The sequence below is a fragment of the Lipophrys pholis genome (genome assembly GCF_963383615.2).
Source record: "Lipophrys pholis genome assembly, chromosome: 10".
Taxonomy (NCBI): Eukaryota; Metazoa; Chordata; class Actinopteri; order Blenniiformes; family Blenniidae; genus Lipophrys; species Lipophrys pholis.
Genome location: NC_137640.1, coordinates 30,409,077 through 30,427,181, shown reverse-complemented (window position 1 = coordinate 30,427,181; position 18,105 = coordinate 30,409,077). Strand labels below are relative to the sequence as shown.

Here is an 18,105-nt window from a genome sequence, read left to right as displayed (position 1 = left end):
GAGTGTTCACATGAAAGGGGCGGAGTCTGCAGCGTCTGACCAATCACACACAGAGAAACTCTGCACAGCAGTTTACAGATTACTGAAGGAGCAGTTATTCTCTGAGATTATGAAGAATTCAAACTCATCCAGCAGGAGAAAGCAACACTGCTGCTGCAGCCAAAGCCAGAACCTTCCTGACTTGGTGAGATTATACCAGATTAATTCATCTGCAATATAAACCGACAGCACGGCACTTAAACTATATATTTGTATATTTATATTCATTCATTTTCTTCCACTTATCCGTTTTTGGGTCACAATGTACCACTTAAGAACCTTAAGGTGACCGGAAGGTGACGCCCGGCGTGGGACACGAACCCACTACCCTGAGATTGTGAGTCTCATGCTCTACCAACTGAGCTAATAATATATTTATATATTTATAACGTGTTGGGCAGAACTTCCTCACTGATCTTTTAGTTTATATTTTCTGAGTAGTTGTTTTGAGGCTGAGTTTCTCTTGTGTGAGACTTTTGTGTTGGAATATTAATTCATGACCTCGACAGCACAAGTAGTTCTGGTTCCATAAAGTCCTGGTTCTGCAGTTCTGTCAGGTGTGATCATGAACCTCATTTTTCCAGATCAACCCTCGTGGAGATAAACAGACCTGGAACAAGTCAAGAACCAAAACATCCTTCAAAGCCTCATGACCAGGATTTATTTGATTATGACAAAACGATTGTGTTACGAGTCCCAGGGTGAGGGACTGTAGACAAATATATGATCACCCTGTAATAGGTGGGATGAGGAGAAATGAGAATGAGGTGAAACACATGCCATTCCAAACAATTTCTGGGGAGACGGTGGGGCGTGTACTCCCTAAACCAGTCCCCCCAGCAATCTCAGTGACACAAAGGTTCCCCCCACCTCATTCCGCTCTCAGGTACAAGTACACAGTAAAGTATCTTGATGAACATACAATAAAGCTAAAATAAATGACTATTTTAAACTGTAAACAATAAATGTGGTGGCACTTTTAGAGGTGCCACAATCGCTCTAAATTCAATTCTCATCTCCTCTCCACTCCGCTCAGCGCGGAATCCGCACACCAATCACCAGCATTTAAGAATGGGTGGGTCACAAGAGATCCTTTTTTAGAGGGGGGGTCTAAACACTTTGGTAATCTATTCAGTAGGATATTAACAGGGGATGAGTTCTAACAACATTTTGTCAGTGGTTTAAACTTGAAGTGGCTACTAAATAAAATAAATTTCAATTCAAAAGCCTACATCAATTTAAATAATAAAATCAAAATCAAAATGAGGAACAATCAGACAATATATACATATGAGTGATTCATTCTGAAAGATGTTTTTATATTTCATGTGTAGCTGCTTCTAAGTCGTCTTCCTCCTGTTGGATGGCACCTCAATGAAATTCTGATTTTACACTTTTTAATTTCTACCTGTCTGCTGCCATCTTAAGTTAAATGTTTAATCTATGGAGTAATGCATTCAAACTTATGCGTTGACTCTGACAGCAGTTTTCTCCCAGTCGTCTCTCTTTTCTGCAACGCTGGTACTTTTACATCAAAATAACTTGGTTTTCGGTCTGTTGCCATAGTGACTCGTGGTATCGGGGTTCTATCGATGATGTCTTTCTATTCTGGTTCTGCATGTGCTTACAGGCCGGCACACACTGCAGGATAATCAGGCCGATTCTAGTCCTGATCTCCCCCTCCCGATCCTCGAGAGCACGGGCCCGATTGTCGGGTGTCTGCAAAAGAAAAATCGGGTCTGATTTTCCTGTGGTGTGGAGAGTGTTAAGAGTGATTTTCCTGGGGTGTGGGGAGTGTTAAAAGTGATTTTCCTGTGGTGTGGAGAGTGTTAAGAGTGATTTACCTGTGGTGTGGGGAGTGTTAAGAGTGATTTTCCTGTGGTGTGGAGAGTGTTAAGAGTGATTTTCCTGTGGTGTGGGGAGTGTTAAAAGTGATTTTCCTGTGGTGTGGAGAGTGTTAAGAGTGATTTTCCTGTGGTGTGGGGAGTGTTAAGAGTGATTTTCCTGTGGTGTGGAGAGTGTTAAGAGTGATTTTCCAGTGGTGTGGGGAGTGTTAAGAGTGATTTTCCTGTGGTGTGGGGAGTGTTAAGAGTGATTTTCCAGTGGTGTGGGGAGTGTTAAGAGTTATTTTCCTGTGGTGTGGGGAGTGTTAAGAGTGATTTTCCAGTGGTGTGGGGAGTGTTAAGAGTGATTTTCCTGAGTGATTTTCGTGTGGTGTGGGGAGTGTTAAGAGTTATTTTCCTGTGGTGTGGGGAGTGTTAAGAGTGATTTTCCTGAGTGATTTTCTTGTGGTGTGGGGAGTGTTAAGAGTGATTTACCTGTGGTGTGGGGAGTGTTAAGAGTGATTTTCCTGAGTGATTTTCCTGTGGTGTGGGGAGTGTTAAGAGTGATTTTCCTGAGTGATTTTCCTGTGGTGTGGAGTGTTAAGAGTGATTTTCCTGTGGTGTGGGGAGTGTTAAGAGTGATTTTCCTGTGGTGTGGAGAGTGTTAAGAGTGATTTTCCTGAGTGATTTTCCTGTGGTGTGGGGAGTGTTAAGAGTGATTTTCCTGAGTGATTTTCCTGTGGTGTGGAGAGTGTTAAAAGTTATTTTCCTGTGGTGTGGGGAGTGTTAAGAGTGATTTACCTGTGGTGTGGGGAGTGTTAAGAGTGATTTACCTGTGGTGTGGAGAGAGTATATTGTCCAATGAATTAATACTGTATAAGCAGACCTGCATGGCAGCGTGATCACTCAGCTCCACTTCATCATTCCTCACTGCTCTTCTTTAACTTTCTGTTTTCTATCAAGTTGTTTTGAGGCTGTTTCCCCGTGTGAATACATTTTGTGTTGGAATATTAATTCATCAGCAGAGTAGATGTGCGTTCCATAAATTCATGTTTCGCCAGTTATATCAGACATGACCATTATTAATAACCTCATTATTACAGATCAACCCTCATGGAACTAAACAGACTTTGAACAAGTCAAGAACAAGAACAAGAACATCCTTCAAAGCCTCGTGAGGAGGATTTGTTTTATTATGTCATAAGGACTGCTCTAACACTCTGCACTCCACTGCGCTCTGTGGAGTCCACGTGGGCGGGACAACCCGTGCACCAATCAAGATATCCTAAAAATAGGCAGGTCATCTTCCAAGAGGTCTGATTGGTCAGTAGACGGTGCCCTCAGTCTCTGCTCCGGTACGTCAGAGTACCGGCCTGATTTATTCAAAAAAGAAGTGAATCTGCTTCGCAGTGCAGAAATCTCAGGATTAATCCTGAAGTTTCCTCCATGAAAGAAACTCCTGAGTCACAACATCGGCCCGAGGTTGATTTGTGGCAACATGTTTGTTTACATGTACAGGCCGTGTTTTACACTGAACCCACATATGACCACGCCAGATTTGGAATATTGAGCACGAACAACATAGACCTATATATATAGTTTTATAGAAGTCTGTGGTGCAGAGCCTGATACTCTGCTGAAGAAGCGGTTAGTGTGTGATGAACATGGCGTCAAATTAGTGCCAAAAACAGAAGCGCTTAAAAACTGTAACCACACACAGTTAGACCACTTTCTGCACGCTCGCTGCCTGACTGTGCACTCGCTGTGACTTCTGTGATCGCTCGGCGCTGTGGTGTTGAGTTTTGGCACTCTGAGGGCAGGCATTGCATAGAGGGCCTCGTAATCCCCTCTCCTTTCTGATTGGTCACTTTGAACTTCACTGTTTCCTGGTCATATAATTAATGACTATCACTAGAATTAATGATTAGGGTTTTATTATTACGTTAAAAAAAATGGATTTACAGTGTGTTTCTGTGAACAACCCAGATTAAGGAAAGTTAGGCGTCAGTTTAGCTGGCACAGTAAAAGAAACTAACAAAAAAACAACCCAGCTCCATACATTGGTCCCAGTATATAATGAAATCTGAGAGATAACTATGTAAGACTAAAGACCAATTCATCCTCCATAGGAACAAGAATAAAGTTTGGCACTCCGGGGTCCTGCCGAACAAAATGACGTCATTTTCTATATCCAGCTCCTTCTGGCCGAAGAAATATGGATCGGTAGACCGCCTCGCTCCAAGACCGCCCTCGTGCATGCATGCATGCGTGCGCGACGGACGTCTTGTTTATCTGGTCGCTAAGCAACTGCCGCGTCCCCCAGAAAGAGCGAGTCAAACGCCTCTAGTGGTCGCGTGGGTCATCGCAATCCATCTTGACGTCCACCTGGTGGACACATCAAGTCATTACGCTCTTCCTCTGCGCGCCGCCGCAAGCCCCTAGTGGTCGTCACGGTCACCACACTGACCTGCCAACGTCTGCTTCCACCTGGTGGACGTTCGGGGTCATCACACCCACTCACATTGACCCGACAAAGTCTGCCTCCACCTGGTGGACGTTCGGGGTCATTACACCCATCACCCTAATCACTCCAGACCACGTACCTGGGGATGGTACGGAGTGGTACGCACTTTCTCAGCTCCAATCAGTGAACACAGCTCCTTGATCATGTGGGATACAAAGTCGCGTCCCTGATCACTATGAAGACGACTAGGGAACCCATAGTTGACCAGGAAGCCTTCCCAGAGAGCCTTGGCTACAGTTCTGGACTTTTGGTCTTTTGTTGGCACAGGTACTGCAAAACGAGTGAAATGATTAGTGATGACCAATATGTTTCTAATGTCACAATTGTCAGGCTCTAGGGACAAGTAGTCCATGCAAACAAGTTCTAGAGGGTAGGTTGTCTTAATGTTAACCATGGGCGCTGCTCTCTGTGGTTGAGCTTTTCTGCGGAAACAATCGTTCGCATGCGTGACATTTCTTTTCAACAGACTCTTTCATTTTTGGCCAATAACATCTGGCACGGGCAAGACTGAACACACGCTCTGGCCCGAGGTGACCAACCTCATCATGAAAGCCTTTGAGGACTCTGTCTCTGAATTTCTCGGGCAGGACAAGCTGATGGATTTTGTTGCCTCTGTCAAAACTGTTTCTGTAAAGGACACCATCGATGAGCTCAAGTCTCTCCCACTCTCAAAGGAGCAACTTTACTTCAGGTGGCTCAGCTGTTACAGCTTTGAATTGGGGCTTGTGTCCTTTTTCAGTCAGACCAATGATTCTCTCAATGGAGATATCCTTTCTTTGTTCCTCATGCCAATCTTCTTTGGTCATGCCAGGGAAGGTGTTTTGTCCATCGTCAGTGAACAGGTCGGGTAAAGAGGAAACGTCAACTGCGAGGGATTCAGCAAGGACAGATAAGTGTGTGGTTACTGAATGATGTTGGCAAACAGCAGAAACTGCATCTGATGGACTCTCCCCCTCGAGAAGACGTTTTGCCATTGTCCTAATCCGGTCCCTTTCCTCCAGGTAGTGGTGATCTTCCTGGGGAGCTGTCTGGGGTCTCCGTGACAACCCACCTGCGTCGCCATTGGCATGCCCAGCTCGATACTTGATGTTAAACTGGAAGGTTGAGAGGGCTGCTAGCCAGCGGTGTCCAGCTGCGCCGAGCTTGGCTGATGAGAGGACATACGTAAGCGGGTTGTTATCTGTTAGGATGGTAAATTCTGTACCATATAGGTAATCGCAAAACTTTTCACAAACCAACCACTTTAACGCAAGAAACTCTAGGTTGTGAGTTGGGTGGTTCTTCTCACTCTTGGATAAGCCTCTGCTGGCAAGGGCTACTACCCTTAACTGCCCGTCCTGCTCCTGATAAAGAGCTGCCCCCAATCCTTCACAGCAAGCGTCTGTACATGTCCGTGGAGAGTGGAGCTCCATCCCTTGAATAAACACCCTTTGCATCGAGTCACCGTCTGTTCTTCATTCATCCTTCTGAAACTGCACATCACGGGGGAAGCAACGAAACATTTCATTTACACGTACCAGTACGCAAACTTTGACCCCTCCGCACGCTCATTTTGGAGACGGGGAACCTGGCGGCACTGATGGTGAGGTGGAGAAATTGAAGCCAGATTCATCTCATACATTTAATGTTTTCATATATCAGACTTACAGATCGACGTAATCGTAAACAGCCACGCACAATTCTAGATGCGTTTATTTAGTGAGCCATTACTACTTAATCAGCATCACGATTGTGACGAGATCAATGGATTGTTGATGTCTGAAGTTATTGGCCATCCGACAACGCCACCTGGGGAATTGCACCCCAGGAAATACTAATTTATTGTTTTTGTCATTTACAAGGTGACAAAGGTTCAATAATTCCACAGGGCGAAACGGTTGCAATTAAAACAAAGTTTATTTTTAAATCAATTAAAAATATTCAACCCTAAATCAGGGTCACAGACCAGTAAACAGACTAAAATATGATGGGCGAAAAGGGAAGGAATAGGTCAGGATTGGGGCTTACCATGCGGCAGGGCAACAAAAGAGACAGACTCAAGTGAAATCACCCGTGACACACACACACACACACACACACACACACACACACACACACACACACACACACACACACACACACACACACACACACACACACACACACACACACACACACACACACACACACACACACACACACACGAAACCAAAGTAAGAGGGAGAGACTGTGAGGACTGCACCACCACCAGGGAGGAAACTGCCACAGTCAGCCCACAGCACCTGGGGACAAAGAAACCCATTAAAACACGCCCAGGAGCATAAGAAAACTGGTGTGGACCGGCGAAATCTATTAAAATGACCCCCAAAAAATAAGAAACGATTGCACAATTACACTAACAGAAAAACCCCAAAAGAAAAGTAATCAATTAAATCATAAATAACAAAAAAAACCAAGAACACAAGCTTAAAAGACTGGACCTGATTACGGTTGGAGCAGCCCCAAGCAGCATTCTCCTGTGCCGGACCAAGACACTTTCCAGGCCAGATGCTGGAAGCATCGTGGAGCGGATAACATCAAATATACAGCCAAATCGTGCAAATGGTGATACAAGCATCAAATTTGGCACAGTTGTTCTATGGGGCATGAATTTAAATTCTATCCGATTTGAAACTTGAAAATCCAAGATGGCCGACATTTTTCAAGATGGCCACCATCGAGACCAGTAGAAATGTATTTCTGGCCATTAATTTGGCTGTAGATTACCAATCTTCAAGATATTGGTGTCATTTTATATGTTTTAGGGTATGCAGATTTCAGTTTTGGCACCTGAAATGCACTGGAAAAGACCTACGTTGTAGTTTTGAGCAGCCCAACAGCATCATATCTCTTTTCAAATTTGCAGTATGTCTGCACATATACAAGTGCCTGGGGTGTATGGGCTTGGTGGTAGAGGTAGCACCTTTGTTTCAGCAGTCAGCCACATCCTATGGATGGACTTCTGGCACTGGTCCTTGCTATCAGGTCACCTCTCATCTGTGGCTCCAAGAAGTTGCTTGTTCACGGCAACGGCTATACCCAGGTAAACCGTATTGGCTTGCGGACTAAACTAGGTGAGGGTAGCATACAGAGGTTCTGTGTGTGAAGGAGTTTGTTTTGCTCCAATTTTCAAAGTGCATGAAGTCATCGATACATCTCATGAGGTACCAACATAGTGATAATGACTGATGCCACTTTTAAGACGGTAATTGTTGGGCACCACCAGGGCACACTGGTGACAATTGCTGCTGTGTAACTCAGAATGGCGTTCAGTGTCAGCTAAGGAAGCTCTTTTCTATTAGGAGAATTGGTCTGCAGAAGTCGCAGGGGATTATTTACTTCCATGCATTCACTGGATGTGATGTTTGAAAAAGCAAGAAATCTGCATGGCTCACCTGGGATGTGTGTGATGAAGTGACAATCCTTTGTGGCACTCAGTCAGACACCAAGCAAAGTGACTGATACTGACATCCAGAGGCTGGAATGTTTCGTGATCGTGCTGTATTACAGGAGCAGTTCAGCCACAGGTGTTGACGAAGCAAAAATGGAGCTGTTTCCTTGTAAGCAAAGGCCCAATGATGCCATTCCACCATCACATGCTGCCTTGAGAGAGCATGTAATGCGTGCTGCCTACCAGGCAGGAATAATCTGGGGGCAGGAAACTGTTCAGGAGCCAGAATCTGAGAACTCCGCAAATTGGGGGTGGACTTGAGAGGAAGACACCTGGAAAGTTAAGTGGACGACACTCCCACCAATAGCAGCATGTTGCCAGCAGTTGACCAAGTGCGGCTGCAACAGATTTAACTCCAGGCTCTCAGAAAGACGGAGCACCAGCAGGTTTGACCTGGTGTCTGTTGGGTTTCATCCTGCCTGTCAGTTAGAATTCACATGGAAACATTGAATTATATACCTGCTTTATCGCAATAATCACCATCTTGAACACAAAGGAAATAATAAATTCTGATTCATGATTACATCAAAATTTATTATTTCCTTTGTGTTCAAGATGGTGATTATTGCAATAAAGCAGGTTGCCAGTACAGTGATATAATAACAACTGTGTACTGCAGGCATGGATATAGTACTTCCTCCATCACCCAGCAGAAAGTACCCGGTAGATACAGTACTTCCTCCGTCACCCAGCAGAAAGTACCTGGTAGATATAGTACTTCCTCCATCACCCAGCAGAAAGTACCTGGTAGATACAGTACTTCCTCCGTCACCCAGCAGAAAGTACCTGGTAGATATAGTACTTCCTCCATCACCCAGCTGGTACCAGTACTTGCTAGTACATGTAGGATCTGTGCAGGACAAGAGCATCCTGCACAGATCCCCAGTTACCAATGTACACATCAATAAGCCTCATATATTATAGAGTATTTTTTATCGACAGGTAGATGCAGGAAAGATTCTACCTTGCTGACATGTTTCAGCTTCATCTGTAGTCTTCCTCAGAGCTTCATCTGGTTGTGATGACATGTCGTCTTCATCAGGTGACCGGCCAGATGACGCTCTGAGGAAGACTACAGATGAAGCTGAAACATGTCAGCAAGGTAGAATCTTTCCTGCATCTACCTGTCGATAAAAAATACTCTATAATATACATGTTTAGAACGACAAAATGAACAATTCAACTCTCAATAAACCTCATTTGGCGTCACAAATAACTAGAGAGGAAAAGTTTTCCGTTTAGGTAACAGATGTGTTGTGGCTCTGCAGGAGGAAGAATTAGAAGGTGACACCATCAACCAGCAGTACAGCAGAATACCTGATGACCAGCAGGAGGAAGAATTAGAAGGTGACACCATCAACCTACAGTACAGCAGAATACCTGATGACCAGCAGGAGGAAGAATTAGAAGGTGACACCATCAACCAGCAGTACAGCAGAATACCTGATGACCAGCAGGAGGAAGAATTAGAAGGTGACACCATCAACCAGCAGTACAGCAGAATACCTGATGACCAGCAGGAGGAAGAATTAGAAGGTGACACCATCAACCAGCAGTACAGCAGAATACCTGATGACCAGCAGGAGGAAGAATTAGAAGGTGACACCATCAACCTACAGTACAGCAGAATACCTGATGACCAGCAGGAGGAAGAATTAGAAGGTGACACCATTAACCAGCAGTACAGCAGAATACCTGATGACCAGCAGGAGGAAGAATTAGAAGGTGACACCATCAACCAGCAGTCCAGCAGAATACCTGATGACCAGCAGGAGCATCAGTATCAACATAACGATGCTCCTGGAAACCCTGAAGCTGGAGTCACGACACCTCCAGGAGAGAAAGGTTCCAGGGTAGGAACATTATTGACCTGTGTATCACTGCAGGGGTTCCTGGGAAATAAAAGAAAGAACTTTACAAGTTTTAAAAACTATGTCATTTTTCTGTGTACATAATGTTTCTAACTTGTGTTTTTACTGTTGTAGGTTCTGCTGAAGTTTGTTAAATAAAGTTTATTTTATCTTCTGCTTGATTTCTTTCTTTACTCAACAGTGTAAGCCATGTGTGTATTTATGTATTTACTTTCACACAGTATAAGCCATTTATGTATTTATTCTAAAGAGAAATTATTAGAGCTAATGAGTGATTAACTGTAGGATGTATATTAGACAAATGTAATAGAGTACATATTAATGACAACAAGCAGCAGGAATGTGAAAAGCTGGTTAATTATTTAATAAACATCAGGGATCTTCAGTAAAACAGTAAAATACTAGTTTGTAGTAGTCGAACATTTCTGATCAGCTGCTTTTACTATTACTGAACTCCAAGGAGAGGAAGAGTAAAATAAAGGCTTATAGGAGGTAGAAGTAATAGTAACACTGTACTATACACTGTACTTTATACAGTACTGCACATGGTACTAAACACAGTACTGTACATTGTACTATACACGGTACAACACACTGTAATATACACATCATGTATGTGACAGAAAAGGTACTATTTTAAAATAATGTTCTAAAGTTTAGATCTTCATATAAAATATCAGGTACAAATCACCTTCCTGCTGAATCCTCCTCCTCCTCCTCCTCCTCCTCCTCCTCCTCCTCCTCTTCCTCCTCCTCAGCTTCAGGGTCCATCATCCAGCCATGACAGCCACCGCGTCATCAAGTACTCGTGTTCCAATTCTCCTTTAACGCCGATGCGTCCTCCTAAATTTGCATTTCCACACTTCCTAGGACGTCCTGCAGTGGTTACTCATGACGTAGGCGAGTCACACTGGTGTTCTAAGAATTGGAAAACGGCCTTACTCTGTGGAGGGAGAGTGTGCGCCTTGACGATGATCCAGTATCGGGCAGACGCTGCTCATTGCACACGGCGGCAGACATAGACATAATAGAGAGGAGACACTTCATCGACTGCTGCCGGCCCACAAGAGCGGTGCTTTACAGGGCGGCCATCTTGGACTGGAGGCAATCGCTCCTGCAGCGCAGTACATCTATAGAGGAATGATGCGCGTACACTATTAAAGTTGTCATAAATCACTCAATTCTCAAGCAATTTTCACGGAGTTTGTTTACAACTAGAGTCAGACATGAGAGACATAAATAAAACAAAATAAACCCAGAAAACGTTCAGATGTGATCAGGTTTCTATTGACATTACTGCTTAGGGCGATGGCTGTACACTGCATTTGACAATTATTATTGCATAATTGTACAACAACTGTATTATTGTTATTGCTATTCTTATAGGTATTATATTCTCAAATTATTATTTTATTTTATATTTACTGGTATTGTCATAGTACTATTATTATTGATATATTATTATATTATCTTATTAGAATTATCTAATGCTGTTTATTATTATATTATAGTTACTGGATTCTTATATTATTATTGATATCATTATTAGAACTATTACTACGGCTGAGTATAGCCAGTAACCCATTTGCCCACGATAACATTATTATCACAATACAGTGATTCTGCTCAGTAAATCACTGGAAGTTTCATCTACGATACATTACGATGTCTGTCTATATAAGAAGTTCACAATTTTGTGACTGAACCCACTTCATAGGAATGACAGCCCAGTAAAACAGTGTGTACTGCACATTAACACACTAAACAGAGTGTGTACTGCACATTAACACACTAAACAGTGTGTACTGCACATTAACACACTAAACAAAGTGTGTACTGCACATTAACACACTAAACAAAGTGTGTATTGCACATTAACACACTAAACAAAGTGTATACTGCACATTAACACACTAAACAGTGTGTATTGCACATTAACACACTAAACAGTGTGTATTGCACATTAACACACTAAACAAAGTGTGTACTGCACATTAACACAATAAACAAAGTACGTACTGCACATTAACACACTAAACAGTGTGTACTGCACATTAACACACTAAACAGAGTGTGCACTGCACATTAACACACTAAACAAAGTGTATACTGCACATTAACACACTAAACAAAGTACGTACTGCACATTAACACACTAAACAGAGTGTGTACTGCACATTAACACACTAAACAAAGTACGTACTGCACATTAACACACTAAACAGAGTGTGTACTGCACATTAACACACTAAACAAAGTACGTACTGCACATTAACACACTAAACACAGTACGCACTGCACATTAACACACTAAACAGTGTGTACTGCACATTAACACACTAAACAGAGTGTGTACTGCACATTAACACACTAAACAGTGTGTACTGCACATTAACACACTAAACAGTGTGTACTGCACATTAACACACTAAACAAAGTGTATACTGCACATTAATACACTAAACAAAGTGTATACTGCACATTAACACACTAAACAAAGTACGTACTGCACATTAACACACTAAACAAAGTACGTACTGCACATTAACACACTAAACAGAGTGTGTACTGCACATTAACACACTAAACAGTGTGTATTGCACATTAACACAATAAACAAAGTACGTACTGCACATTAACACACTAAACAGAGTGTGTACTGCACATTAACACACTAACCAAAGTGTGTACTGCACATTAACACACTAAACAGAGTGTGTACTGCACATTAACACACTAAACAGTGTGTATTGCACATTAACACAATAAACAAAGTACGTACTGCACATTATCACACTAAACAAAGTACGTACTGCACATTAACACACTAAACAGAGTGTGTACTGCACATTAACACACTAAACAAAGTGTGTACTGCACATTAATGCACACTGACTACTACTAGTCACATTTCCTTGTGTTGTGTTTAAGTCTTTAAGGGAAAACTGATCCAAAATGCAACTTGTAATTCTACTTAAAGATTGAGGAGAACCTCTTTCAGTCTACGTATATAATGTCTATGGATACACGGACCCTCGCGCCGCTGTCTTTACGAACTCCATGTCCCAACACGCCTCGCGCCGCTGTGTCTTTAAGAACTCCACTTCCCAACATGCCTCGCGGCTACATAACCCTGAAGATGGCGGCTCCGGTGGAGGTGATGCTCAGCACCGATTCAGCCTCGCCGCTGTGGAACTGCTCCGTGTTCGACCTGGACACCGGCTCCAGCCTGCTGTCCTACCGGGGAGGAAGCAGCGCTGCCCGGACACTCTGCCTGCTGCGGGGGGACTTCCTGCTGTCGGCCCCCCCGGGGAAGAACTTCATCAACGTGTGGGAGGTGCAGAGGAAGGTACACGTTCACAACACACACACACACACACACACACACACACACACACACACACACACACACACACACACACACACACACACACACACACACCCACCACCTACCACCCGGGCGCTCGTGAGGAACAGTCTTCTTTGCACACATTATGGCCATGCCAGTCCCCACGTCACGTGTTCCAAGCGCAGACAGGGGGCGGCGTCACAACACCATATCTGATGCGCCCCTGTGGAGTTTGCAGCCCACTTTACTCATAACACACACACACACACACACACACACACACACACACACACACACACACACACACACACACACACACACACACACACACACACACTGTGTTTCAGTGAATCTCAGTGTGTGTGTGTGTGTCTTACCAGGCTATTTGTTCCTCAGGACCAGCTCCAGCAGAAGATTGTGTGTCCAGGTGTGGTCACTTGTCTTACGGCCTCACCTGATGGCCTCTTCCTGGCTGCCGGAGTCTTGGAGGCCGTCTACCTGTGGGAGGTTAGTGTCCTGCTGTCCTCCACTTGCTGTCCTTTGTGTCTGCCGCTCGCTGTCCAGCTGTGCCGACAGGTGTGTGTCTCCTCTGTCCAGGTGTGTTCGGGTAAACTAATGTCCATCCTCAGTCGTCACTATCAGGACGTCACCTGTCTGCAGTTCACAGACGACGGAAGCCACTTCGTGTCTGGAGCCAAAGACAACCTGGCTCTGGTGTGGAGTCTGTCCAGGTGTGTGCGTGTGCGTGTGCGTGTGCGTGTGCGTGTGCGTGTGCGTTTGTGTTTGTGTTTGTGTTTGTGTGTGTGGTCAGTCCATGAAAGAACCAGGTGTGTGTGTGTGTGTGTGTGTGTGGGTGGTCAGTCCATGAAAGAACCAGGTGTGTGTGTGTGTATTCCAGTGTGGTCCAGCTGGATTTAAACCCCGCCCCCGCCCCTCGTCACGTTCTGTCTCGTCACTCCCTGCCAATCACAGACCTGCACTGCGGCATGATGGGAGCTCAGGGACGGATTGCCACTGCGTCTTTAGACCAGACTGTCAAGGTACACTCACTGTACTCACTGTACTCACTGTACTCACACTAGACACTGTATAGACACTCTGGGTACGTCCGAATGGTCCCTCTTATCTCCTTATCTATGGACTTTACCTGAACCCCTGGATGATGTCACGGGGGTAAGGAAAGGTGCTAGGAGGCTTCCTAAAGGAGTTAGTGAAAGGTGTTAGGAGGCTTCCTAAAGGAGTTAGTGAAAGGTGTTAGGAGGCTTCCTAAAGGAGTTAAGGAAAGGTGTTAGGAGGCTTCCTAAAGGAGTTAGTAAAGGTGTTAGGAGGCTTCCTAAAGGAGTTAGTGAAAGGTGTTAGGAGGCTTCCTAAAGGAGTTAGTAAAGGTGCTAGGAGGCTTCTTAAAGGAGTTTGTAAAAGTGTTAGGAGGCTTCCTAAAGGAGTTAGTGAAAGGTGTTAGGAGGCTTCTTAAAGGAGTTTGTAAAAGTGTTAGGAGGCTTCCTAAAGGAGTGAAGGAAAGGTGTTAGGAGGCTTCCTAAAGGAGTGAAGGAAAGGTGTTAGGAGGCTTTCTAAAGGAGCTAGTGAAAGGTGTTAGGAGGCTTCCTAAAGGAGTGAAGGAAAGGTGTTAGGAGGCTTCCTAAAGGAGTGAAGGAAAGGTGTTAGGAGGCTTCCTAAAGGAGTTAGTAAAGGAGATCACGGTGGTGAGGCAGTCAGACTTTCACTTAGTGACGTCATAATAAAGCGACGGCGGCTCTAGTTAGTGACGTCTGCCATGGTGGGGAAAGAACTACAAGTTTCTGAAAATGAACTACAAAAAGTTCATCTGGGTTCTAGATGATTTCAAGTGGTTCTAGGCAGATTATTGCTTTGGTAACTTACATGATCTGCTCCTTTTTCAGTCATCCTGAGTTTCCCTGAACGCTCCGATGAGCGGGTTCCTTTAAATGTAGGAATTGTGGGGGAACATGAGCTGGTCTCCTTTGGTAAAGGAACCATCAGTGGTTCCTAGGCTAAAGGAGGTTCTAAAGGAAGCCTCAGTGGTTCCTTGGCTAAAGGAGGTTCTAAAGGAAGCATCAGTGGTTCCTAGGCTAAAGGAGGTTCTAAAGGAAGCATCAGTGGTTCCTAGGCTAAAGGAGGTTCTAAAGGAACCATCAGTGGTTCCTAGACTAAAGGAGGTTTTAAAGGAAGTATCAGTGGTTCCTAGGCTAAAGGAGGTTCTAAAGGAAGCATCAGTGGTTCCTAGGCTAAAGGAGGTTCTAAAGGAAGCATCAGTGGTTCCTTAGCTAAAGGAGGTTCTAAAGGAAGTATCAGTGGTTCCTAAGCTAAAGGAGGTTCTAAAGGAAGTATCAGTGGTTCCTAGGCTAAAGGAGGTTCTAAAGGAAGCATCAGTGGTTTCTAGGCTAAAGGAGGTTCTAAAGGAACCATCAGTGGTTCCTAGGCTCATGGAGGTTCTAAAGGAAACAACAAGCCTCCTTTCCTTAGCTTATTGAGAATTCAGCGAGTCCTTATCATGGCCGTCACACTAAACACTTCCGGGGTGAAGGAGAAGTGATAGAGAAGGAGACAGGAGGGACATTAGGACAGACCCTCTGTATGCTCATATCCCCGCCCCCTGTCTTCCTGTCTTGCAGGTGTGGGAGCTGTCCTCAGGTGAGCTGCTGCTATCTGTCCTCTTTGACGTGGAAATCATGGCCGTGACCTTTGACCCCTGCGAGTACTTCCTGTTCTGTGGAGGAAGTGACGGAAACATCTTCCAGGTGTCTTTGTGTAGCCAGGTGAGTTCAGTGCCACAGTAATCTGATTACAGCTCGGTGTTGGCTCGCTGTTGTTCATCAAGTTTTATTCTGAATGAAGAACCTGAGTCGGGACAGGTCGTTCCAGTCTGACGGCGAGGGGAACCAGGTCTTCAAAGGACACCGGTGAGACCCGACACCTCTTCTACCTGACCTGTATGTGACCTGTAGCTGACCTGTAGCTGACCTTTGACCTCAGGAACCTGGTGACGTGTTTATCTGTGTCCATGGACGGCTCGCTCCTCCTCTCGGGGTCGCATGACGAGACGGTTCGACTCTGGGACGTTCAGAGCAAACAGAGCGTCCGCTGTGTGTCCCACAAAGGTCAGCCCCGCTCCACTTCTGTCTCTAAAAGCTAAGCCCCGTCCCATCGCTCCCACAAAACCATGCCAGTTTTTAAATGCTAAGCCCCGCCCCTCTGTCGCTCTACATTTTTAGGCCCTGTGACAAATGCCGTCATCGTGGCAGCTCCAGCCAACATGTTTATTCCTGACAGCCGCCCGTCTGTTGCTCTGCCGCGCTTCAGTCGACACCTGCTGGCCTCGGAGGGCGATGACACGGGCGAGGTGTGTGTCCGCCTGGGGCTGCACACACAGGTGAGGACACACACACACACACACACACACACACACACACCTACCTGCATGTTGTGGATAACAGCTTGCTGTCCGTTGTCAGGACGAAGAGGAATCGTACCTGCAGAAAGCCGAAAGACTCAACTCGTTGATGAACGCTGTGACAGACAAGGTGAGGGGGTAGGGCTTTGGGGCGAGGCTGGGGGCGGGGTCTGAAGCATCATGCTCATTTCAGCATGTTCTTGGTTCCAGTCGGTTTTCGGTGACGGAGAAAACTCCAAGGTCCGAGTCGCCGAGCTGGAAGAGGAAGTTCAAACCCTGAAGAAAGTCAACAAAGACTTATACGAGTTCTCCAGTCAGCTGCTCACCAAACCCTTGTAAAGACACGACAGACCCCCGTAAAGACCCCGTAAAGACACGACAGACCCCTGTAAAGACTCCTCGACAGACCCCCGTAAAGACTCCGTAAAGACACGACAGACCCCCGTAAAGACTCCGTAAAGACTCCTCGACAGACCCTCGTAAAGACTCCTCGACAGACCCCTATAAAGACTCCTTGACAGACCCTTCTTAAAGACTCGATAGACCCCTCATAAAGACTCGACAGACCCCCATAAAGACTCGACAGACCCCTATAAAGACTCGACAGACCACCATAAAGACTCGACAGACCCCTCATAAAGACTCGACAGACCCCCATAAAGACTCGACAGACCCCCATAAAGACTCGACAGACCCCTATAAAGACTCGACAGACCACCATAAAGACTCGACAGACCCCTATAAAGACTCGACAGACCCCCATAAAGACTTGACAGACCCCCATAAAGACTCGACAGACCCCTATAAAGACTCGACAGACCCCTATAAAGACTCCTTGACAGACCCTCATAAAACACAACATACACATGAATATTTTTCAGCGTTTTTTGAATAAAGTTTTGTACTGTGAAGAGTTGGGAGTGTGCTTCGTTGTTTGGTTTGACTAGCTGCACCCCACAGGACCATCTTTCACTTTTATTCTATTTGATCCTCTACTGTGGGGACATTTCTCTACTAAATTGAGCCATCGGTAGCAGCCACACAGAGCAGCACTCCGGGCCGGCCGTCTTGCTCAGGTGCATGATTCTGGCCTGTTGAAGGAAACTGGAGTACGTAATGTTCACTGCGTTGTACTCTTTAGGAAAATGGATGTTCCTAGAAAAAATTGTGCTATACCTAATTAACAAAAATATATTTCACAAAGGTTCGTAAAGTTATGAGTTTTAAATAAAACTCATGGCATCACACAATGTCATTTTCTTGTGTTGTATTTTAAAGATTATGCAATCTAAATTAAGCCACGACACAAAGTTTGCTGTGTGCGGATTGCACAATGAAAACAACCTGAGTAGTAACCTTCGACAATGTGTCGATGTAATTACACAAGAATTCAAGTTCAACATGAACAGAACCCTCGTGGCAATAAAGTGTTTGGAGAGAAATCCCCTAAAAGTAGAAAGAGGAGAATAAAGATGTGGTCATGTCTCAGAAAGAGGCCAGCTTGAGATGCTCATTTAAAGTAAGTGCATGTTAGCCTCTACTAGCATTTACGAGCATCTAGTAGCATTTTACTTTAGCATTTACTGTTTTGGGGCGTCATCTATAAAACACTACGTAGGAT

At 44.8% G+C, this 18,105-nt stretch overlaps 1 protein-coding gene across 1 annotated transcript; it reads left to right on the top strand.

Annotated features, from left to right (window-relative positions):
- The first annotated feature begins 12,851 nt into the window (after positions 1 to 12,851).
- wdr18 (WD repeat domain 18) lies at positions 12,852 to 17,117 on the top strand. The gene is made up of 10 exons (XM_080473887.1): positions 12,852 to 13,075; positions 13,472 to 13,582; positions 13,673 to 13,806; positions 13,974 to 14,115; positions 15,706 to 15,849; positions 15,929 to 15,993; positions 16,067 to 16,191; positions 16,306 to 16,463; positions 16,546 to 16,614; positions 16,695 to 17,117. Exons 1-10 carry the CDS (start codon positions 12,866 to 12,868, stop codon positions 16,821 to 16,823), a joined length of 1,287 nt encoding a protein of 428 aa, XP_080330013.1. The 5' UTR covers positions 12,852 to 12,865; the 3' UTR covers positions 16,824 to 17,117.
- Positions 17,118 to 18,105: the final 988 nt, after the last annotated feature.

Bases quoted from the DNA above. Each gene is read 5' to 3' on its own strand.
- wdr18 (XM_080473887.1), top strand. From the start codon at position 12,866: ATGGCGGCTCCGGTGGAGGTGATGCTCAGCACCGATTCAGCCTCGCCG. The intron at 16,192-16,305 runs GTCAGCCCCGCT...CTACATTTTTAG, and splicing joins CCGCTGTGTGTCCCACAAAG to GCCCTGTGACAAATGCCGTC. The intron at 16,615-16,694 runs GTGAGGGGGTAG...TCTTGGTTCCAG, and splicing joins TGAACGCTGTGACAGACAAG to TCGGTTTTCGGTGACGGAGA.